The sequence below is a fragment of the Triturus cristatus genome, chromosome 11 (genome assembly GCF_964204655.1).
Source record: "Triturus cristatus chromosome 11, aTriCri1.1, whole genome shotgun sequence".
NCBI lineage: Eukaryota > Metazoa > Chordata > Amphibia > Caudata > Salamandridae > Triturus > Triturus cristatus.
The window spans coordinates 931645245-931670030 of NC_140594.1; the positions used below are offsets into that span (position 1 = coordinate 931645245).

At 45.0% G+C, this 24786-nt stretch overlaps 1 protein-coding gene across 3 annotated transcripts in view; it reads right to left on the reverse strand.

Annotated features, from left to right (window-relative positions):
- PXYLP1 (2-phosphoxylose phosphatase 1) overlaps positions 1-24786 on the reverse strand; it is a 509674-nt gene that overhangs the window by 192071 nt on the left and 292817 nt on the right. The window contains exon 1 of one of the 3 annotated variants that reach the window (XM_085634922.1): positions 22943-23223. The exons of the other annotated variants lie outside the window; for them this stretch is intronic. Within the exon in view, the coding sequence (XP_085491048.1) occupies positions 22943-23141 (199 nt within the window). The 5' untranslated portion in view covers positions 23142-23223. Of the gene's footprint in view, positions 1-22942; positions 23224-24786 lie in introns of those variants that run through there. 3 annotated transcript variants of the gene reach the window in all.

The window sequence follows — 24786 nt, forward strand, 5'->3', positions numbered from 1 at the left end:
AATTTAATCTATTCAAATTCCTTTAGAACTGAATTGGCCACACATGGTTATGATCACTGGAGAGATACCATTGATTTGAAATCAATTTGGGTCACTAAAGTTTGGCAGGTTCAGGAAACTGAAGCTTTGCATCGTGCCTGCTTAATCCCGACTCAAATATTATTTTTAAATGATACAGTGCACCAAACTACTTGTTTTGGCCTGGCAAGTGGCAAAAATGTAAATATCCCTTCCATTCCGTCTTTAGCAGAATATGACAATTGTTGTACACAAATGAATTATTCTATCGAGATGTTACAAGCTTTCTTTCGAAATAACACTTTAAATGTCTCTGATGTTGACCCATCTGGATAGCTGTTGTGGCAAACCACTTCAAATGCATGTCAAATGCGTTTTTATAATGCAACACCTGGTTTCACACAGACTAGACCAGATCCTCATTTTCTAAATTCACATTCGGTGACCACTTATTTGGTGGATAAATTGTGCCAACAATGGTTGGAACACGCCATTTTGTCGTCAGTAAAACAACACCTGTCGCTCTTGTCGAGTGAAATCAATTTGGCTCATTTTATCTTAGGTCCTAGGATTCCTAGAACAAAGAAGCAGCTTACAATGAAGTATGGAAACTTTCGCAGATTGAGGCAGCTCTTCGTCTGCGCCAAATTGACCAAGCTAATTTAGAAAAGTCCTTGCAGTGGTCGACAATAGTATTAATACACTGTCTTCACGCATTTATACCTTGCATAATATTGTTTCATCGGTTATTGATATTGTTCAGAATGATGTATCTGTGTTATATCATGGTCAAAATCAATTACGATCAGTGAAGCAGTTTGTTTGGACGTTACAGACTCTCAAAATGGGAAAAGTCCCTTGGGATTATTAACTGCTTCTGCTTTGTTTTTACCAATTAATCTAACTGATAAACAGAGATGTATGTCCATGGTAGATGCTACATACACGCTATTACACATTGAACGATTAGAACACTAGCCATTCTCTGTGGAGGAGACAGAATCAGCTGTATGGTTAATTCATGGGGTTATCTCTCTCCCATTTTCGCTATTTCAATTTAAATCTTGCATGAAACATTTCCCAAATGGCCGCTTTGAACTCCTGGGTAATGCGTTTCTCCATGAATTATGGTCCCTACCTTTCACCTACAGACGTCAACGGCAAGATAAGGAAGTTTTCCTAACAGGGGAGGACTGCGATTCCACAGTAGGGCCTTCCCTAGTTTGTAAACACGTTTAGTTGCACGGCGCTTGTCATGTATCCGCGCCTAATCATGCTCGTTTTTTAAAGGAACTCCCATCCCAGCAATAATTCCCGCTTTTATATTGCTTACTAACGGCAGTTATCTTATATTGAATAACCACGACTGCTGTGGTTAACAGGCAGGAATCCTGTATATAGTAACAGTTTCACAATGTGTTACTTGTTGTAGCAATGTTTTTTTTTCCGCCCCCACATGGGAAAGTAGATAGTTCCATTTGGTCTTCCATTCTGACTTTGAAAACAGATTTCAACAAATTAAGCAAACTCAAAGCGCTATTGTTTCAACAAGAAGTGGCTCTCACTTTGGCTCGAGAGACCTTCGAATTGCAGGTGGCTAGAACATCTAGCGAGATGCAGTCACTTCTGAACACGAACCTTCCACTTCACTTTGGGGAGCTTATACATCAAATATTTAATGTGTCTGATACCAAACGCCTTGCTCTATTTTTTTTAAACTTGTGGGATCCGCCTTGGGACTTATTTTCAGAAGATATTTGGAATAATACCGGCCTTTATTCATTCTATGTTTTCTAGCGTCTTCGGAGGGTTCCCATTATTTTTGGCGCTAGCTGGTGAAATCCTGATTCTTCTGCTCCTACTGCGCAATGGCTGCTCATCTTCTGGTAATGCACACACCAGGCCAATTGCAACTGTACGGTGACCGAATGCAACAACTTTTTGGATGCTTGCCATTAGCAACGCTTATCGTGAGTTATGGACTAACTTTTCACATTGCCTATTTCACTTGCATGCAACCTGTGTTCTACTGTCAGCAGTACCCCTTCTATTGGGCTTTGACTTATGCGTCTCCAATAAGTCATGTTCAGACCAGGATTATGACCAGTTAATGGGTCCCTTAGTGGCCCATGAGCAGCCCTGTTCAGGGAATGGCCGTATGGTGCGTGCGGCTGCACTTGGAGTCTAGGCTGAATGGGATATCTGTGCAGCTGCGCAGAGCCTCTTGTGACGGAGTTTCATCGAATATCACCCAAGTTGCCCGGCACAGCTCTGGGAAGTATCGGATTACGAGGAGCACATCTTTTCCTTCGGCCTACTTGACTCAATGACGTCCCTTTTTTCTACTAATGATAGGGATGGCCTTTTGGAACGAATTGCATACTTAAGTTCACATACTTTGATGAATTTCCACCTCCCTCTTAATCATGTTTTCGGTGAAACAGCAAAATTAGAACCAACATTATAATTATTTTTCCCCCAATTTGTTTTTGCTTTTTCAAGCGCTTCTGAACTCTGCTTACCTTTGAACTATGTTACAGCAAACAAATGATGCAAACATTCTCCCCCAGTCAAAAGATCTGGGTTAAATCCATCGCTGTTTTGCCCACTACGCCACCCAGTTTGGACCCAGCCATATGCAAATCAGTCTTGACCCTGTGCGCCATGGGAACAGTCCAGACCGAAATGACAGGCCAGGTCCTCCCTGGACCGGAAACAAGCATCCTGGGACCGGTTTCAGGTTATGTCACCCTTCTTCAGCCAGGCTAGCTTGAATCCAGTGGCACAGTGAGCAAAGGACCCACGTCCGGGCATACCCATCCCACTTAGGGTGAAAAGTGTTACAGCAAATAAATGATGGACGGAATGCTTACAATGCAAACATTCTCCCCCAGTCAAAAGATCTGGGTAAAAGCCATCGTTCTTTTGCGGGCTGGACTGTTCCCATTGGGCACAGGGTCAAGACTGATTTGCATATGGCTGGGTCCAAACTGGAATGGCATGGTGAGCAAAGAACGATGGATTTAGGCCCAGAGCTGTGTACTGGGGTGAATGTATGACCTTGCTCTGCATTCTGTCCATCAACTGTTCTTTTTGCAATTGTTACCCAGAGTGAGACGGGTATGCTCAGACGTGGGTCCCATGCACTCCATGCCGCTGGTGTCCAGCTATACTGGCTGATGAGGGCTGAAAACCCGAAACCGGTCCTAGGATGCTTGTTTCCAGTCCAGGGATGACCTGGCCTGGCAGTTCGGGCTGGACTGTTCCCATTGGGCGCAGGGGCAAGACTGATTTGCACATGGCTGGGTCCAAACTGGAATGGCATGGTGAGCAAAAAAAGGATGGATTTAGGCCCAGATCTCTGTACTGGGGTGAATGTATGACATTGTTCTGCATTCTGTCCATCAATTGTTCTTTTTGCAATTACCTTTGAACTATGTTTTGGTCTTTTGTCTATATACTATGACCTTACCAAAGAGAGGGTGTTATATAGCCGTTAGGGTAATTGTCAACATTACTAAGTTAGCCTGAGCTCTGCTGCCATAATGGTGCTTTTGCGCATGTTACTACATTACTTTATTTTGCAAGACTCTGTTTGTGCCTTTCACATGAGAACCGTCTGCTTTCTGCGTTCTCTGCCTGTTCCTGTCCCTAGCACCTAGACAAAACATGCTAACACAGCTGCGCTGCTGGAAACTCGTGCTTTGATATTACAGGGATGCATGTGGTCCTAGAGACACACTTGGTGAGGGACCTTTCCAGGGAGAAGAGCTATGCTGACCGATGATGTAAAACTTCCATTTATGCACTAAGGTATGGGGTCTGCTGACAAAGCCCAGAGATCTTCCTTTATATAATAAACTTCACCTTACCAAGGGGAGGGTGGTTGGGCCATATAGTCATTTTTCCACTGTCTGTATATGATGACATCCCCCTTTATAGTCTATGGAATTGTAACAATGCTAACTGTTATAGGTTTATGCATTTCGCTGCTGGTAGTGGCTCGTATACGGCACTATAGAGCACGATAGTTAAAATAAACATTTTGAACTATAACAGTGACTCTGACAATTCTTATTGTGGACAAGTACGAGTGAGGGAGTGAAAGGGTATGTCTTGCTACCGCAATTCCTGAGAGTCACTGGAGTGTTGTGTTCTGGGTTGTCTAATCATTTGCAGCTTCGTAATTATGTAGGCGAACGAATGAGACACAATAGCTAGTTGGTTTGGGGATTTTCGGTACTGAGGTGGTAGGAAGGTTCAGCCCCTAGACACGGAGGTCCTGTTTTCCAGCGCATAGTTCTGTGTATGTGCAGAATCCCCGCAATAATGTAAAATTTGGGAAAACTTTCAATACAAAGAGTTAATCCAAAATATGCGTCAAGCATCAGATATGCATTATGCAGATATACTAAAGGATATAAGAGTGGGAGTCCTCACAAAAGAGGGAAAGACAGTATTTCCCCTTCTATTAAAGAAATACATGCACTAGTTAGCACTCATTGAATCTTCCATACACCAGTCATATACTCATTCCAACATATATACACTATCTTTTTTAGTGCTTTTGTTAAGTTTTACACTTTTCTTCTTTTCTAGAACGTCAAAAATGGCAACTGGGACAGGAGAAATTGAAAAAACGTGCACTGAAAAATGCGCAAAACATATAAAAGGGGAAAATGTATCAGGTATGCTGCTTTGCAGCATTGCGAATAGCTGTAAAGACACTGCTCACCGGCACTTATAACATGCAGTACCTGGCCCTTCTTGAAAACTCTGGAGCCATATCTGTTGCAGTAGTCTGCACGTCTGAAGGGACTTACTGGCCGAGAATTGTTGCTGCTGCCACTGAAATAGATGGTCCTCCAGCTTCCCTCTGTGTGATCCCCAGTTGGAGACGTTTTTATGACAGATTTTTAGAGGATATAACAAGGATGTTGTACACATGAATATTTCTTGTTTTTCCCTCTAGAGAGGGTCTTGTCCCAGATTGCGCATTACACATGTTCGGTAGCAGTTTTCGATTCCCCTGATTTAAAAAAAAATCCCATGCCACACTGGCTCTCTTTTGTGGAGGTTCTTCCTCTTCCAAATCTTCAGTCTCCACCTCCACTACATTCTGGTCCAGCTGTTCCTGCTGACCCACATCTCCTTCCTGTGTTGGCATTTTTTTTTATAGAAAAAAAGGCCAAAAGCTTTTCACACCAAGATGAACCCACCTGCTCAGAATGAAGTTCTATGAAAGAAGATTCAAGAAGGAGGAGTGGGTGTGTACTTCCTATTGATTTTGCTGAAAAGTATATTATCCAATGATACCCTTGCTTTCCTGGTCATGTGATCTTAGCGGTCACCAATATGTTTGCGGTTGCTGCATAGCACGCCCTAGTAGTAGGGCGTCTAGCTTCCCTGATAATGTTCATTCAATCAGGGGGAAGGTTAAGGTATCCAAATTCTAGGACCTCAGGAGCCAGATCGCAAGGTTGAGCTGAGCTGGGTCCGGGTGCCTGATCTCTCCATGGTTCTGGGTTAGGAGGCATGGCGAGAGGCGTAGCTTTTGGTGTGGTACTACCGAGAGTTCCAGCAGTGTGGTGTACCACGGTTGTCTGGCCCATGTTGGAGCTACTAGGAATGCTGCTGTAGCTTTCGCACCACTAATGGATTTAGTGGGAGAGGTGGAAAAGCGTATTCAAATTTGTTTGACCAGTTCATCCATATCGCATTGCCGTCGGACAATGGGTGTGGATATCTGGCGGCGAAGCTTGGGCATTTTTTGTTTTCGTGGGTGGCGAATAGGTCTATGTGTGGATGCCCCCACTTCTGAAAGAACGGGTGAAGAACCTGTGGGTGAAGTTCCCACTCGTGGATCTGCTGTGTCTGTCTACTTAGCAGATCTGCCACGGTGTTTTGTACTCCTGGGACGTGTTGGGCTAGGAGAAAAATCTTTTGTGGAATTGCCCATCTCCATATGCTCTGTGCTAACTGAGAGAGCTGTGGAGTGTGTGTGCCCCCCTGTTTTTGAATGTAGTACATGGCAGTCATGTTGTCTGTGCGAATGAGGACTGCCTTGCCTGAAATCTGCGCCTGGAAGGATTTTAGGGCGAGGAAGATCGCCAGTAACTCCAGATGGTTGATGTGGAGTAACTTCTGTTGCGGCGTCCATGTGCCCTGTGCTGTGAGATGTAACAGATGAGCTTCCCAGCCGGAGAGCGATGCATCTGCCGTTAGGATTATTTGTGGGACCGGGTCCAGGAACGGTCGGCCTCTGGAAAGGTTTGTGGTGTTCCACCACTGCAGAGAGCGATGGGTGCGACCGTCTACCAACACCAGATCTGTCAGTTGTCCCTGGGCCTGGTTCCACTGGCGCGCCAAGCACTCTTGGAGAGGACGCATTTGGAGTCTTGCATGGGGCACTATAAAGATGCAAGAGGCCATCATCCCTATGAGCTGCATAAACACTCTTGCCGGGAGAGAGTGTTGAGATAGGAATTTTTGACGCAGCGCCTGTATTTTTGCAATCCTGGCAGGATTGGGATAGGCTATGGCTTTTGAGGTGTCTCTGGTGGCACCAAGATATTGTTTTGTGTGAGATGGTACCAGGTGGGATTTTTGATGGTTCACCGTGAAACCTAGCTGGTGAAGTAGTTGGACCGTAGCGGCGGTATGTTGCACACATTGTTGGTAGGACGTGGCTTTTATAAGCCAATCGTCCAGATAGGGGAAGACGTGAATGTGCTGTCTTCTGAGGTGTGCAGCCACTACTGCTAGGCACTTGGTGAAAACCCTTGGTGCTGTTGTTACCCCGAACTGGAGCACCTTGAACTGGTAGTGTTGTCCGTCTACCACAAACCTGAGGTACTTTCTGTGAGACTGGTGTACTGGGATGTGAAAGTACGCGTCTTTCAAGTCCAGAGTGGTGAGAAAATCGTTCTGGGAGAGAAGTGGAAGAACCTGTTGGAGGGTTACCATGTGAAAATGGTCTGAATGAATGTAGGTGTTTAGAGGTCTGAGATCTAAGATAGGTCGTAGGGTCTCGTCCGTCTTTGGAATTAGAAAGTACAGGGAGTAGACCCCTAAATTTTGTTGATTTATGGGGACCTGCTCTATTGCTCTTTTTTGCAGGAGGGAGATCACCTCTTGTGTTAGTAGCGCAGTATGTTCTTGCGACATAGGGCGGTGCCTGGGTGGAATGTTGGGGGGTGTAGATGTTAATTCTAGGCAATACCCTGACTGAATAATTTGTGTCACCCATCTGTCTGAGGTGATTGTCTCCCAGACGTGAAGGAAATGTTCTATTCTGCCTCCGACCGGAGTGGAATGGTCTGGAGGGAGCGGGGGAAAGTCATTGGGCAGGAGGTGTGGCAGAGCAGGCGGTATTTGTTTTGCCTCTGCCCTTATTATTATTGCCTCTGTATCCGCCTCTTTGATAACCCTTCGTGAAGGTAGACTGAGGAGGGGATTTATAGGACGTGGATGCACTGTCCGAGGAGTAGCCTCTGCCCGTGCCCTGAAAGGAAGAACGGCGAAAGGAGCACCTGGGAGTCTGTGTTTGTAGGGCTCCCATAGATTTCGCCGTGTCTGTATCTTTTTTCATTTTTTCCAGGGCTTCATCTACTTTAGGGCCAAATAGATGATCTTGGTCGAATGGGTGATTTAATATAGAGGCTTGAACCTCTGGTTTAAACCCTGAAACCCTGAGCCAGGCATGGCGACGGAGAAGAACACTGGTGTTTATGGCCCTGGACACTGTATCTGCTGCATCTAGGGCACATCGTATCGAGGTATTGGTTATTGTTTTTCCCTCTTGAATAAGTTCATTAGCCCTAGTCTTGTACTTTTCAGGGAGATGGTGCATGATGGTCTCTAGCTCATCATAATGCGCCCTGTCGTATCGGGCCAACAGTGCTTGCGTATTAGCAATACGCCATATATTGGCCGCTTGTGACGCAGTGCGCTTCCCTGACGCATCTAGGAGCTTGGACTCTGTCAGGTGGGGGCGCCTCGCCTGACGCCTGAGAATTTGAGCGCTTCCTGGCTGTAGATACCACTAGGGAATTTAATGGTGCAGGGCCTTTAATGTAAGAAGGGTCTGTATTTTTTCTCTATCCGAGGGTTTAGGACCCTGGCCCTGACTGGGTCTTTAAAAACCTCAGGGGCAGGATTAATTACGCCCTTTAACATAGGTAGAATGGCAGTGGACCTATGTGTATCGTCAAAGGTGTCTAGGAGGAAATCCTCCTCCACTGGGTCGGTATGTAACTCCACCCCATCGTAGTGTGCCGCCTGTTGTAACAAATGGTGAAAACCCAAGGAATCTTCAGGAGGGGATGGCCTAGATGGATAAAGGTCATCCTGTGGGACATCTGGGATGTCCGGATTGTTATAATCATCCCATGGGTCTGGAGATCCAGTAGGGGTGGGATCTTGTGGCACATCTGCTGGATCATAGTAAGGATCCCCCAAATCGTCTGGGACAGGAGACAATGTGGGGGAACGATGAGGTGGAGGAGGTGGAGAGGGTGGAGGAGGTGGGGAAGGCACCCTAAAAGGAGAGGTAGCAATGTCCTTTCTCTTTGGAGGTGGAGGTGGAGCCGGCTTGTCCAAGTGTCTCTTTTTTGAAGACAATGTCAAGTGTCCGGTCTTTGGATCCTTGGTGAGGGTTTTTTGCAAAGGACTTGGTGTGAAGAGTTCCTGTGACACTGGTTGTTCGGTCGGCTCCGAAGGTTTCGGGGCCGACGTTTTTTTAGGTTTGTCGAAGCCGTGCTTCCTGGGAACCACCGTTTTTTTGGTCGGTGCCGAAGAAGGTCTCGGCACGGGAGTGTCGGTGCCGAGGGCCTTGTGATGTTTGGTCGGCGCCGGAGGAGCAGGTTTCGGCACCGAAGATTTCAGTGCCGGGTTCGGTGTGGAGGACGATTTTTTCTTCGGTGCCGAAGGGTGTTTCTCGGCACCGGTGGCCGGCTGGCTCGAGCCCGAGCTGCCGGAAGGCTTGATAGGCTTCTTTACCGGGCCCGAAGGTGGGGTGTGAGAAGCAAAGTCCTTGGTCTTGCCTAGGCCCGGAGGCGAAGGTGTGACCGAAGCCTTTTTTCCGGTATCGGCGTGGGAGGGGGAATTGTACTCACGACCCGCTGCGCCGGGGTGATGTCCTCCACATCTGAGTCGTCGGCCTCGGAAGCGCTGACGAGGTCGTCGTCCTCCTGTTCTATGTCCTGTTGTTCCGAAGCTTCGACGTCGTCCCCGAAGATGTCGACTGGAGCGGAGGTCGAGGAGTGCGCCATGTTGCGTCTAGCCCGTCGATCTCGAATGGTCTTTTTTGAGCGAAAAGACTTGCAGGCGGGACAGTCTCGGGCCTCGTGTTCCGGGGAGAGGCAGAGGTTGCACACCTCATGGAGATCGGTGTGGGGAAACTTGGACCCACATCGAGGGCACTTCTTGAAGGGAGTTCTTTCCATCAGCCGAGACCGGAGCCGGAATGGGCCCGAAGGCCGCCGTCGACCACCGGAATCGAAGAAGTGCCGAAGAGAAGATGAGTAAGATGATTTATATCTTTGAAGAAGCTCGATGAGCGAGGATTTGTGCGTCGATCGGTGAACTGGGAAGTTCGGAACCGGAGCGCGAAGTATTACATCCGAGCCCGATGGCAGAAAAAAACAATCTGAGGATGGAGCCGAAGCCCATGCGCAATACTAACCAGAGGAGGAGTCACCGACCTCGTGACTCCCAAAGACTTTCCAAGAGGAAAAACAAACTGCAAACATCCGGGCCCAACACCAGATGGCGATCTATGCACAGTGTATAATCTGCAGCTCATATGCCTCGAACATAATGTCTTTAAGTGTATTTTTCAGTATGTGAAATACATTTACTGATCACAGATTCTCCACAATAAATGCGACAATGTTGTGCCAGCACACAAAATTGTTAAATATACAACCAATTATTAATGCACTTTCTGATAAACACATACGAAATCAAAAAATGAGTGGTATATAATATAAATGTAATACACACTATCCAATTATAGAAAGAAAATACGAACATCTTAGAGGTTCACTTAAAAAAATGGACGTTACAATTAAGAAACAATTTTAAAAAACCTTAAAAAAATGAAAAAACAAACGTTACAGGGACGTTATAGTTGGAAAATATAAACTAAAAAAAACCTTAGAAATTCCCTGTAAAAAAACAAAAGTTACAGGGACGTTCTAGTTAGGCTGACATTTCACTCGTACAAAACTGGAGAAATTCAGCAGTTGTACTTAGCCAAGCTAACTATAACTCCCGCCCACACAATGCACTGCTTATTACCTCACAAATTACATCACTCATGACACGGTCAGTGGCATCACTGATGACATCTCAAATGATATCATGGATGATATTACTGATGGCATTGTCCACAGAATCTCCGACACACTCACTTACACCCCCATGTAACCTTTCATACACTCACTCCAACTTCCACACTACCAATACCAGTACATACATACCCACTCACTGATTCATAGGTCTACACACACATCCACTCAGTCACCAATACAGCCACTGGTACGCCAACTCATTCACTAATAAAGCCACTGATCTATCTACTCATACAGCCACTCACATGCTGTCAGTCACCCATCGAGCTACTCACTCACCCATAGTCAACCGAACAGCCACTTACTCACCTATAGTTATATACACACCAACTCACTTATTCATACAGATACTAACACATACTTATTCACCTATCCAGAAACTGAACCAAGCACACACTCACCCATACAGCCACTCTCACTATTACTCCCTCACACATACAGTCACTTCTATAATGCAACACTCACCCATACTGCCTTTCACATATGCAGTTGCTCACCTATACCACCGACACATCCATTCACTCACCGACAAAGACATACGCACACCCACTCACCCATACAGCCCCTCACAGACGCACTCATGAACCCATACAGCGACTGATTCACCCACTCACTCATCCATGCAGGGAGTCACACACCCCCTCACCCACCCAAGCAGGCACTCATACAGGTACTCAGACAACCAATCAATAACCCATACACCACTCGTATACCTACTCATCAATCCATACAGCCACTTACACACCAACTGACAGACTGATAGACATTCACACAAATTAGTCACTCACCCATACATTCATTGAGACAGGTATAATCACTCACTTATACAGTCAGTCAAGCACCCACTAAATCATCCAAACAGGCACTCATACACCCACTGATTCATCAACACACCCTAGTGTGTATATATACACATATATATATTTAACACTCAAACTTTTAGAAACACTCAGTCACCAGATGTTGTCATTAGTGATGTCATCAGTGATGTCACTGACCATGTCATAAGTGATATAATATGTGAGGTCATAAGCAGTACATTGCGGGCGCATGAGTTATAGATAGCTCAGCTAACTAGAACTGCTGAATTTCTTTGGTTTTGCACGAGTGAAATGTCAGCCTAACTATAACGTTCCTGTAACCTTTGTTTTATTTCAGTGAATATACATTATCTACTTGCGGTCGCCGGTAGGTAGTTATAGTTAGGACCTCGTTTCTATTCAAAAAGCATTTGTTCTTTTGCCAATATCTTTGGCGCCGAATCTTCGTGAAATTTTAAAAACTAATGGTTCGCTCAGGTCAGCTCCTGTGTAGAAAGTTTCTGGGTTATCAGCGAGCAGGGGCGGGGGAAAAAGGGGGGGTTCCAAAACGTTTTCTCCATGTTAATTTCCATAGGAAACTTTAGACAAAGCTACAGCCCAAACTGCTGAACGGAATGACACCAAATTTGGCAAAGAGGTAAGTCTTGGTTTAGAAAGAGTTTTTTTTTTTTTTTTAAATGGTGTAAATTCGTTCAGTAGTTCCTGAGAAATTAAAAAAAAAAAACAATATCTGGTGACCGTGGAGGATTCGCGAACCCTCCTGAGCATGAGCTTCATTCTGATTGGCTGCCAACACTCCAAACCAAGAAGTGTTAGCAGTCATCTTGCCACTCGGTCAAACCGAGTCACAAGAAAAAAAGATAAAAAACAAGAAAAAGGGGCAGGGTAGAAACACCCTCACCCCCTAGGCCTGCTCAGGGAGTCCCACGGGGACTCCCAGGGCCCAAAAAAGCATATAACACAAAAAAGCCAGGAGTTGCACTGGCGGCGCAAATCTAGCCTAAAACATAAAAAAAACAAATGAAGCGTGTGCTTCCGCGCTTAGTTTCTTTAAGCCCCCGGGTGGGCCACGGCAATGTTTTGTTAGGGTGCGGGGGCTCCGCGGCCCCCCTCCTGGAGCTTCCCATGGCCCTGGGGCCCACCACCCCCCAGGGCCGGCTCCAGCAATGTCCCCGAGTGCCCACCCCCAGGACACTGCAGTTTGCTAAGACAGGGCGAGAGCACTGGTCCTGCCCTGTCATAGAAAACGTCTGCTTTGCTTTGTGGAAGCGAAAGCAGGAAACCGGCTCTTGCTTCCACGAAGCATAGCAGAATTGCTTTTGGACAAGGGGTGATGCATGTCAGTAGCTCTCCTTGTCCAAAAGCAATGCCGGCTCCCGCAGGAGGCGGGGAGTCGGCAGGGACCGCGGGGGAATTAGGGCTCCCTCCGCAGTCCCCAACATAAGGCCAGGCCCTGGGGGATTGGGTCCCCCAAAAAAGTTAAAGGCTGGTCAGGTCCCGGGGGATGGGGTCCCTGGGGCCATAATTAGCCTTAGGAGGGTGGCCACGCCCCCCCCCCCGTGGAAATAAAAAAAAAAGGGGGAAAGGAGGCCATGCCCTAGAGGATGGGGTCCCTGTGGCCACACAGCCCCGTCTACAAAGACAAAAGAAAGGAGAAGCCGGCATCTGGCCAGAGAGGCCCTGCCCCCTCCCTCACCACTCTGCAAACGCGCCTCGTTCTAAGTTGGGGGATTAAGTACCCTTAAATCCTGAGGGCCTACTAGCCCACCACGTACCTCAAGTAAGCCCCTAACAGTGGGAGTGCTAAGAGGTGATCCGAGGCCATGCCCTTTTTTTACACCACTCTGCAAACGCGCCTCTTGGCGCACTGCTGGTGGGGTGATGAGGTCCTCTTGTGTCCTGGGGACCTCAGGACTGAAGTGGACTTCATCCCCCAAGCAGCAGAGTGCTAGGTGGCACGTTTGCAGAGTAGCGTAAAAAGGGGGCGTGGCCTCGAACCACTCTCAGCAATCCAGCTGTATGGGGATACTAGAGGCAACAGGAGGGCTAGTTGGCCACCAGGCAACCGCAGGAGACAAGGGCAGTTTATCCCGCAACCAAGAGTGGGCCAGGAGGCCAAAACACTTCGAATATACCGCTGCAAACCCCTTACCCCAGGTGTTACAATCGGCTAACTCAGGAAGTAAGTCTTTAGGCACCGATAGTCAATATCCTGTGTTTCTCCACAGGAGATGTATTTGGATAAACAGCCTCCAGTTGTCCACATTTTTCAGCAAGCCAATAAGGTAATTCATCCTTATTCTGTGGACTCTTGCCCATCACTGAGTTAACCAGAACAGGACTGATAGTTACACCACCTGGTCCAGCAGGGGATCACTGACGAAATATCGAGAAGAAGAATATCGAATTGCCAAAATATCGAAGGAAAAATATAGAATGCCAAAATATCGAAGCCCTATCTCCAAACAGGTAAGTACAAAAATATAGAATGCAAAATATCGTTGTAAAAAATATAGTTAGTCACAATATCGAATTATTGTAAATGTCTTACAATTAATGTAAAATTAATTAAATAAAACATGTACTTAACTGAAACATACTTAAAAATACTTAAATTACTTTCAAATTAATAAATAATTAATGTAAGTAAAAAAAATACATATATATTAACGTAATATTATTAAAAAAATGCAATATTTTTTGCGTAGGATAGCGGCCGGGTAAAATTTACTATTACCACTCCAGTAAGTGCAATAGTAGGGAAAACGTTGGATAGCGGGAGGGTAAAAATTACTATTACCACTCCAGAGAGTGCAACAGTAGGGAAAACGTTGGATAGCGGGAGGGTAAAAATTAGTATTCCCACTCCAGACAGTGCAATAATAGGGAAAGCATTGGATAGCGTAGGGGTAAAAATTTATATTCACACTCCAGAGGGTGCAACAGTAGGGAAAGCATTGGATAGCGTAGGGGTAAAAATTACTATTCCCACTCCAAAGAGTGCAACAGTAGGGAAAGCGTTGGATAGCGTAGGGGTAAAAATTACTATTCCCACTCCAAAGAGTGCAACAGTAGGGAAAGCGTTGGATAGCGTAGGGGTAAAAATTACTATTCCCACTCCAGAGAGTGCAACAGTAGGGAAAGCGTTGGATAGCGGGAGGGGAAAATTTACTATTCCCACTCCAGTGAGTGCAACTCTAGGGTAAGCGTTGGATACCGTAGGGGTAAAAATTATTATTCCCACTCCAGTGAGTGCAATAGTAGGGAAAGCGTTGGATAGCGTAGGGGTAAAAATTACTATTCCCACTCCAGTGAGTGCAATAGTAGGGAAAATAATAATTTAATATTTTATTAAAAATAAATAAATTATTAATACTAAATAAAAATATTAAAATTAATTACCAAACAATATTTAATTACTTTATTAAAAATACCATTTTTTATTAACCTATTAATGATTAATTAACAACCAATTAATTTTCAATAAATAAAATTAATACCAATTAATAATTGATTAAGAATAAATTAATTAGCAATATACAAAAATTATTTCAATTCCCACCATATTCCCCTATAAACCCACAACCCGCTACAAATAAATTAATACAATTAACATAATTATCAATTAAACAATACTAATTAATTACCAATTAATACAAATTATTTACCAATTAATAATCAACAACCAATTAATTTTCAATACCAATTAATAATTACCTAATAACAATTAAATTACTTCCCACCCTATTCCCCTATAAACTCACAACCCGCTACAGAAGTAAAACGCAAAATTAAATTAAAAATAATTAATAATTCCTAAAAATTATTATTTAATGTACTATCATTAAATTACTTCCCACCCTAATCCCCTATAAACCCACAACCCGCTACGGAATGAAATTACACAAAAATTAAATAACATAAAATTCATTACTTTAAAAATATTCAAACGTACATTCCAAAATGTATACATACTTTTAACACATATAATAACACTTAAAACACTATAAAAAAATTCGATATTTTTAACAACCATATTATGACTGTCGATATTACTTACTTCTATTATTTAAATCGATATTTTATTTCTTACCTGATTTTCGATATTCTTCACCACTATATTTTGGCAATTCGATATTCTGTCCATTCTATATTAAAAACTCGATATTCTGTCCTGTCGATATTTTGAATTCGATATTATGTCTGTTTAGCCCAGCAGGTTGTGCAGCACAGCCAGTTGGTCCCACCTGGAAGTTGCGCGTGACGTACTGTATAACACTTCTATGTATGCGTATCAAAGACATATGTAATATGCGAAGGTCTGCAATTACAACAGTTAAATAATGTCGGTGTGGGATATACCCATCCAAAACGGGCCACGTGGCCCCATCGATCGACAAAGAGCCTAAGCGGCCCGGCGATACTGGGTGAGGAAAGGAACCATTAAACCAAACTTGGTGTTGCCAAGCTGTAAGTGGAACCTCAAGAGCACTATAAGGCTAATAAGCGTGAGGAAGGGCCGTGGCAGTGTATTCATGAAACAAATCATCTTTACCATTCACCGCCGGAAAAGTGACCCAAGAATAAAACACCTCAAAGTGGTGAGCTGGATTGGCTTCCACTACAAAGATGAGCTCGACACCCGCCTCAGGCACTCCATATTGAGCTAAATATGCCTTGAGTGCGGCACAGCTTTGAGGCGGAATATCAACCGCCATCACGAAAAACAAACAACAACTTAAAGCGTGGCAGCTCTTTAAAACTTCAAGCTTGAAGAACCTATAAAACATCAATATAGGAGGTTACACCGTCATAGCTGTCTCTGGAAACAGAAGTGAGGGTTTTATGGACAAGCACAAGCACTACTCATGCGTCTCGCAGATAAGAACCAGACCAATAGTTGGCGGCGCCATGTTGCAGGGATTCTGCACATACACAGAACTATGCGCAGGAGAATAGGACCTCAGTGTATAGGAGTGCACCAACCTAGCACATTAGTGCCCAAAATCTCAATACCGACTAGCTATAGTGTCTCATTTGTTCTCCTCCAAATATCCTTAGACAACCCAGAACACAACACTCCCGACTCTCTCAGGAATCGCGGGAACAAGATGTACTCTTTCGCTTACACACTCATACTTGTCCACAATAAGAATTAGCAGAGTCACTGAAAATAGTTCAAAATGTTTATTTTAACTATTGTGCCCTACAATACAGTATAAGAGCCACTACCAGCAGCAAAATGCATAAACTCAGCGCAGTTAACATTGTTACAATTCCATAGAAAACAAAGGGAGAAGTCATTATATAAAGACTGTGGAAGAAAGGGCAATTAGGCCTAACCACCCTACCCTTGACTAGAAGAAGTTTATTTTATATAAAGGAAGATCTCTGGGCTTTGACATCAGACCCCATACCTTAAAGCCTGAATGTAAGGTTAACATCATAGGAACAGTGGAGCTCTTCTCCATGGAACGGCTTTCTCCAAGTGTGTGTTCAAACAATTTGCATCCCCGTAATATCAAAGCACGAGTTTTCAGCAGTGCAGCTGTGTTAGCATGTTATGTCTAGGTGCTAGGGACTGACTAGAACAGAATAACAAGGGGCATGGTTTATCGACCTTGCACATCGTGTTCAGACTAAACTCCAGGAACTTTAGCAGGGAACGCGAAAAGCAGACAGTTCTCTTGTGAAAGGCATAAACAGAGTCTTGCAATAATAAAGTCATGTAGTAACGTGAGCAAAAGCAGCATCATGGCAGCAAAGCTCATGCTAACTAAGCAATGTCGACAATGACCCTAAGGGCCATGTAACAGGAGGCAACGGTTGCGGCTGCTCTCCTCACCACGAGGCCTCTCGGCGTCAACAACAGCCAGTTAGGACCTCAAATCTGGAATTCCATTCAAATTCAGGGAAACTCCTTGCAGGTGAGTCCTGATAACTCCTGGTGAGTCCTGATAACCTGGGCGGCTCAGTCTAAATCCAAGGGGCTCCCTCCTCTGCCCTTTTTCTTTTGTTTTTTCATGTTTTTTACAGCCCCCTTCGGCTCTCCTCAGGGTCCACCAATCCCTCTGCTGGGTCCTCTGCCTTCCTTCTGCTTTTTCCCTTAAATTGCTCACAGGAAAGTAGGAGGGGCGAGGGCAGCGGTAGGATACGGCTGCGAATGGGTGGCATTGTAGGAAGCGTGTGGGGCGTGGGATCACCCTCCCGGCCACCCGGGAGGAGTCAATAGATCGCCTGAGGACCAGGGATCCAGCCTCTGGCCTAATCAACCTGTCACCACTCACCAGGCTCCCAGGGCTTCTGGTTCGGCCTCTGGTCCGGTTCACCCACCACTCGCTGCAATGCTCACACCATGCCACGCCACTAACTGCAGATCCTTTGGATGCACAGTGGGCTTACAGTTCTCGCCCTTTTTTTCCAGCTCTCCCAAATTTCCTGAGCGGGGCACTAGACCCCAGCTGGGCCACTCCCCGCACCTGGTCTCTGCCTCGGCTGCTATGCTTCACCGCGCTACTGCTTAGCGCTACACTCCTCGCACCTAGTCTGACTGCCACACCTTTCTGCCGGAAATCCGCATCAAGCTTCTACTCTGGTTTTAACTATGGGCCTTCTGCTCAGCCTTCAAAGCATGTGCTTTCCTAAACTGTAGTAATACACCCAGCTTACATGTTGCCACACTCAATATATGCCCCTTATCATTTGTCCAGTAGCCATGTAAGTTGCAGATCAGAGCACCTCTTAAAGCCTTGTGTCTCACATAGCCTAGGAATCCACCCATCCAAATGCAATGCCATATCAAGCAGGCATCTGTCCTGGTTTGTGCCGCAATGCAGGACGGATGCCTGCTTGTTCTCCGCAGTATTCACTACGCTAAGAAACCCAACGCCCGGAATTTACCGCAAGGCGACAGCCAATTGAGGCTCAGGTAGCCAGGACTTCGTCCGGTCTACCTAGGGCTGTCACTGCCTATTTTCCTGCCCTGTCCTGATGAAGACCCAACATGACTACCTAATGGAGCACATCTTGTGTTGAAACTTCGACAATCCTACAAGGCCCAGACTGACCAAGGCTCTGCTCACCTACAGGAGCAGGATCAGCCAACAGAGCCATTAGCTCAACATATTTGTCTGGCCAATCTCCCCCCCCCCCCCCCCCCCGCTTCCCACTGCCTATGTATATAAGTTCTTATCACTTTGTATGTATTACACACTTGTTGAGCACTGAGCACATATGTCACTTTGTTATCATTTATGTATATATTGTACCATATTTTGACAGCCTTGATCTACTACATATGTGAATATTGATGGATGATTTAATCTGGTTATAAACATAATCAGTAGACATTACTATTGAGTCATGGCCCTCATTATCTGTAAAGATTTTCTATTCAGGCGGTTGAGACTTTGTTGTAAAAATCACAATCAACATATGCATGTGACATTAGGTGCGCTGAAAAGAAATTGACTCATACCCGACAGAACCACTTCTTGTTTACTAATTTATACCCAGGTTCTGAGGGACACAGGGTCACCCCATTTTTGTTTACCTGTCAAATGACAGTTGGTTATTAACTATGAAAAAGCTACTAAAGGTTTCAGGCAGGAGGAAAATGTCAACTTTCAAAAAGTGCCATTTTAATAATAGTAACTTAAAATCAGACTTGATTTTCCAATTGAATTATAAATTCCTATTAATTTGAGTCCTTGACCCATGGTTCTAGCTATTTCCAAACAGAAGTTATGCATTACAATGTGTTATAATGTAACCCAGTGCTTTTCTATGGGAGAGCCAGCCTTGCCGTAATGAAAATTTACTTTGGGGATTTAACACATATTATCCTACTTTTTAAATACCATGCACCCTGCACCTATGGGCATTTAAGACCTAGCACAGGGGTGAATTTTAAGTATTAAAAAGAAGTTTTAGGTCTAACAGGTCAAAGAAGCAGTCATAAATCTGCACACTCAAGCTGCAGGAGCAGTCCCGAAAACATACTTTGTGTTGTCACTTCAGTGGTAACAACAAGGTGATGGAAGGAATGATGAATTAATCTCATCCGCTGGCAATGGCTCGGGCAGCATAACAGTCTATCATTTTCCACCCAGCATGGCACCTCAGCTTGGACCCAGTCATATGCAAATCAGTATTGACCCTGCTCCAATAGGAACAGTCCAGCCCTAATTGCCAGGCCAGGGCCTCCCTGAACAGGAACACAAGCATCCTATGGTCAGTTTTGCCCTGATTGGGCCTCTTCAGTCAGGGATAGCTAGGTTCCAGTGGCACAGTGAACCACATGACCCACGTCTCGGTATACCTGACTCAGTGCGTTAAGTGCAACAAGGTGATGGATGGAATGTATGGTTTAACCTCAGCCACTGGCAATTGCTTGGGGCCCAGCCTAGTCCACAGTTCTTCACACACCATGCCACTTCTGTTTGGAACCAGACATACAGAAATCAGTCTTGATCCTGCACCACAGCAGGGTTAAGAATCACAGACTGCGTCTAGGACAGATCTGTCTGCAGTCACCCGATTGGAAGCCTCCTCGGATCCAGGAGGCCCAAGAGATTTGGGACTGGCAGAGCAATTCGAGGCCACTGGTTTAAGAGGGATGGTGACCTGGTGCCTTGCTCCCAGACCCTATCTATGAGAAGACAGGGAGGGAGGTGATAGGAGAGACCCTGTATGACCGCCTCTCCACCCACACTCAGGCCCAACTGGGGAGGCAGGCTACCATAGAAACTACAATATTGTCTGGACAAGTGTCAGTGGCCTCCACCTCCAATGCTTTGCGTGGGCGACAATCAAAGGATGACACTGAATCTGATGCCAGCAGTGAGATTACCATAATTATGCCCATATCACTCCAGAAACGGCAGACAAAAAGTTATAGATATATGTGCTAGGGATCGGCTGCTTACATGGCTGGAAGGTCAAGGCTCCTCTAGCACGTTAGGTGAGGAATTGTAATATCTGGACTCACTGCTTTACCCGGGACCAGGTGGACCATGGGCATACAGCCACAAAAAGAGAAACCCACAGGATATATGAAAGTTTCCCTACTGCTCCATTGCATCTTTATGCCTCAACTCCCTCAAGTCTTCCTCACCTCTCTTTACCTCACCCACACATGAGCCCTTAAGTCACCCTTACCTCCCTTTACCCACCCAAACCCTAAAAACACTGATACTTGCCTTTATCTCTACCCATCCCTTAACCCTGAAATCCATATTTTTTTTAAATATAAAAAGAATGTTAAATTAAAAAAATACCTTTGTGGTGAAGTACGGTGTGGTAAAGGTACAAATACCTGCGTTGTAAAGGCTGAATCCCCTCCCATCGATCTGAGATTGAATGGCTTTATTCCATCACAAGCAAGGCTGCCCCAAAGCCCACTCCATGTATATTGGAAGCAATATATCCGGCTAAAAGACTGACAAACTGGTAAGTAGCCGAGCCCTAAAAAACAATCTATTTCGCTCCATAATCTGGAAGGAGAAAATGATGTATGAAAAACCCCAGACTACACTGGATACCATTCATGGCAGGAATGCTTTTGCATTACAGTCGAATGTTTCCATAGCAAAATGTGGCTGGTTTTGACGACAGAAAAACCTCAGGCATACATAATTGAAGAAACAAAGATTTAAGTGAATAAAAAATAATACTTACTGAAGGTACAGTTTGGTGATTATGAGCAGAGGCATAGTGGATTTCAGTTTTACAAAAAAGGTTATTTTCAAACACAGCACGTGAGCTCAGATTCCAACAAAAGGTAACGGACGGGGAAGTTGGCTTAGAGACAGATAACCATGCAACTATTTGGAATCATGCATTGTTGCATCATGCTTCAATGGTCATGGATTTAAACTAAAATGCCTTATTTTGTCCACTCACTCTGAACCCCGAGTCCACTATGCAGCACAGTCAGTGCTATGGCAATCCCATTCACATGTTCGGTCAGGTAATACTTCCTTTCAGTGCCTACATCCAATTCGTATGCGATCACAAGTGCACATTAGCATACAAATAGGTAGAAAACGCAATTAACTGCCTTAAAGAGATAAACTGAATTTTTGTTCAATCTTTAAGGCAAACATTTAGTAATATCCGTTTGTCTGCCAAATTCCATCTTTCCTGAGATGCTTTAGATTCTATTCATCCACTTTATGCATTTGCCACCCGTTTAAATAATCGCTCTATACCACGTATGTATATCCGGAAGTATTAGCATAAAACCTCCAACATCTTTCACATCCATGACCTTCAGGTGCTTTTATTGAAGTCCAGGTTTAAACAGCAATCCGTAAAGGAAACGACCCGTACTTCAATGGGTGAACAACTCCACATTAAAATACCCCACCTCTCAAAAGGGTAACAATAATAACTTGGCTTTTATTCCAAGATCGGCAACAATACTTCAACCGCAGAAACGCTTACCATGGCTGGTGGATCTCGGCAGACCAGCAGCCAGGACCATCAGACAGAAGACTATCAGGCACATGCATCAACGAAGACTTTTGCGATTTCTTAATTGCGATTATTAAGGAATCGCAATTAAGGAATTGCAAAAGCTTGTGCATGTAGGAATCGCTATGAAAATAGCGATTCCTACACATTCCTTATTTGCGACTCGCAAATTGCGAGTCGCAATTAAGGAATGCCGTCCCATTTATTCCTATGGGCCTCCAGGCCCATAGGAATGAATTGGAGATTGCATGAGCAATTTGCAAGTACCAGTAGGTACTCGCAAATTCCTCATGCAATTTCAAGGGTGCAAGGGTGTCAAAATGACACCCTATTGCACCCCTGAAATTGATCTGTGCACATATGTTGCACACATGCTCTAAGGGCATGTGTGCGCAACATGAAACTTTAAAAAATGCACAAAAGTGGATTTTTCAAAGTTTTTGCAAATTACCATGAAGTTCAACTTCATGGTAATTGGCTCCCCCTATTAGCGAAATCGCTAATTTTTTTACTTTAATGCATTGCATTTAAGGAATCTCAATTTGGGATTCCTTATATGCAATCGCAATTTAAGTAATCACAATTTAGAGATTCCTTAAGTTGCGATTTTTGCATTTGGGATGATGCATCCCAAATGCAAAAATACCGGTCGCAAAGGGGCAGATTCTGAGAATCTGCCCGTTTGCGACCGGTTTTTCCTTTGATGCATGTGCCTGTAAGTGTAAATAAAAATAAAATAAAATCACAAGACAGCAGACTTTGCCATCAACGTACCAAGGACCTGGAACAACATCCCCATATCCACTGGATGCCCAACGCGTCTCCATTGTAGGAAAGAGTTATGGAAGATCCCCTTTGAAGAACACTACATCACAAAACAGTAACAGTACATTTCTGCTCCCAGGGCCCAGCGACTACTCCTAGACACTCGGTGACTCTGTGCTTGCCTTCGACCACCTACATACAGGGACCTACTTTCACGAGGATGTGTCCTCCGTGGACCACTTTGGCTACCCCATCAACCTAAAAAATGTTTCGTTTCTATAACTTTCTCCACGGTACAGTCAGGCTCGGCAATGTTTAAATCGTGCTGCCTCAAGGGGTGTTTCACTTCGATTTGTGTGCACTGAAAAAACACCAAGGCCAAGCAAATAAAGACAAAAACGCCGTGCGGCTAGCCTACAGCATGCGATATACAACCAGCAGCATTTCCACGTCACTAATAAACGCCACTGCAACTACAACGACAAAAGGGACTTGGTAAATCTTTACCTAGGAGCAGAAGAAGGCGACCCATTGCTCGGCGTCCACACACAGCTCTGTCTGTCCGGCTTCCCGTCCTCTCCTGGACTGTCCCCATAGCAGACCGTCTAAGGCAGCCTGCTTTTCTCTTGGCAGGAAGGAGGCTTTTAAGAAAACTCGTATTTTTCGCGACAGAAGACTCTTTCAAGTCGAAGTTTAACAATCTCATGCCGTACTGCTGAGGGGAACAGACCGCATACAAAGCAGACGTGCAGCCTGTCGGCTCAATGGGGACATATATTTGAATCACAAAAGTCTAGAAAAAGTTCGAAGTTTCCATGTTCAAAAGTGCCCGTAATTGAAAAAAAAAAATTCCAAGAAAACCTCAGTAACAGAATCTCTTTATTCTGAGCGCGGCACCAAAGAAGCCAGGGAGCCGAAAAGATGGATTTGAAGCTCAACTGAGCAAGTATACATACAAGGCAAAAGAATGGAAAAATCAAAAAACACAAGGACCGCAGGTACTGGAATGCTGCCTATATCCTATATCCGCCTGGGGGGAGAAATTCTTAAGGCACAGAAGCAGATGGTTGTGGTGATACTGAAGCAGTGTGTCAGGCGGAGGTTAAACAGTTTGCAGACTGTCTGGAATCGCGAGTGTTATTGGAACAGAGCGGCTGAATAAAATAACCGGGAAAGCCTCAACTAGAACACGGACTCCATCTCTGCACGGCGGCGCGGATAGAGGAGAGGTTTGGAGTAATCACATATTCTTGCATCTTCGCCAACTAGTGTATGACTTGTTGGACCAATGAACGGTCCTCCTTAATAAATGTGCGGCATCCTAGTCTCAAATTCCATTTAGTGTTCTCGAACTGATGACATGAATAGCGCGGATTTCGGAAACTATTTGTAGTACTTTAAAAGCGTGGACTTGTCACATTAACAGCTAAATAAACTAGGAATTGCGATTCTTCTTCCTAGCCTGCCGGCCCCTGATCCATACAATGATATATTGTGCTCTTGGAAGATACCATTCTAATAATAACTCGATAAACAGTTATCCGCGCATCGATGCAGAGGAGTTGGCCGAAGAAGGTGCAGTTTGTAGACTATTAAGGGCGTCATGAATTCTCTACGCTTCAACACTGAAATTGGCTGAAGCTCCCAGGCTCTGAGTTTTGGCTGAAGCTCCCAGGCTCCCCAGGCGCTGAGTTTTGGCGCAAGCTCCCAGGCTCGGAGTTTTGCCTTAAGCTCCCAGGCTCGCACCCAGGCTCGGAGTTTTGCCTGAAGCTCCCAGGCTCGGAGTTTTGCCTGAAGCTCCCAGGCTCGGAGTTTTGCCTGAAGCTCCCAGGCTCGGAGTTTTGCCTGAAGCTCCCAGGCTCGGAGTTTTGCCTGAAGCTCCCAGGCTCGGAGTTTTGGCTGAAGCTCCCAGGCTCGGAGTTTTGGCTGAAGCTCCCAGGCTCGGAGTTTTGGCTGAAGCTCCCAGGCTCGGAGTTTTGGCTGAAGCTCCCAGGCTCGGAGTTTTGGCTGAAGCTCCCAGGCTCGGAGTTTTTGCTTCATTCTTCGCTGCTGTGTCTGCGAGTTGTGTTTCCATAGGTAACTGCTCAGTATCAAGTTAAGCCATGCTCTACGACCCCAGGTGGTAACACAATGAATGAGTCCAACTAAGGACTGGAGATCAAAAACTACCAACACTATGCACGTGCGTAGTCTGGAAAGCTGTGGCATCTTCACTGTTTGAGAAGAGAACAGTGCAATTTAAAAGTTACATCAATTAAAGCAACTGTCGGTTAATAGAGGGATTCTCACATATGCACTTTGTTATCTTCCCAGGTAACCATCATGTCCCGCCAAAACACAAACTATTTTCC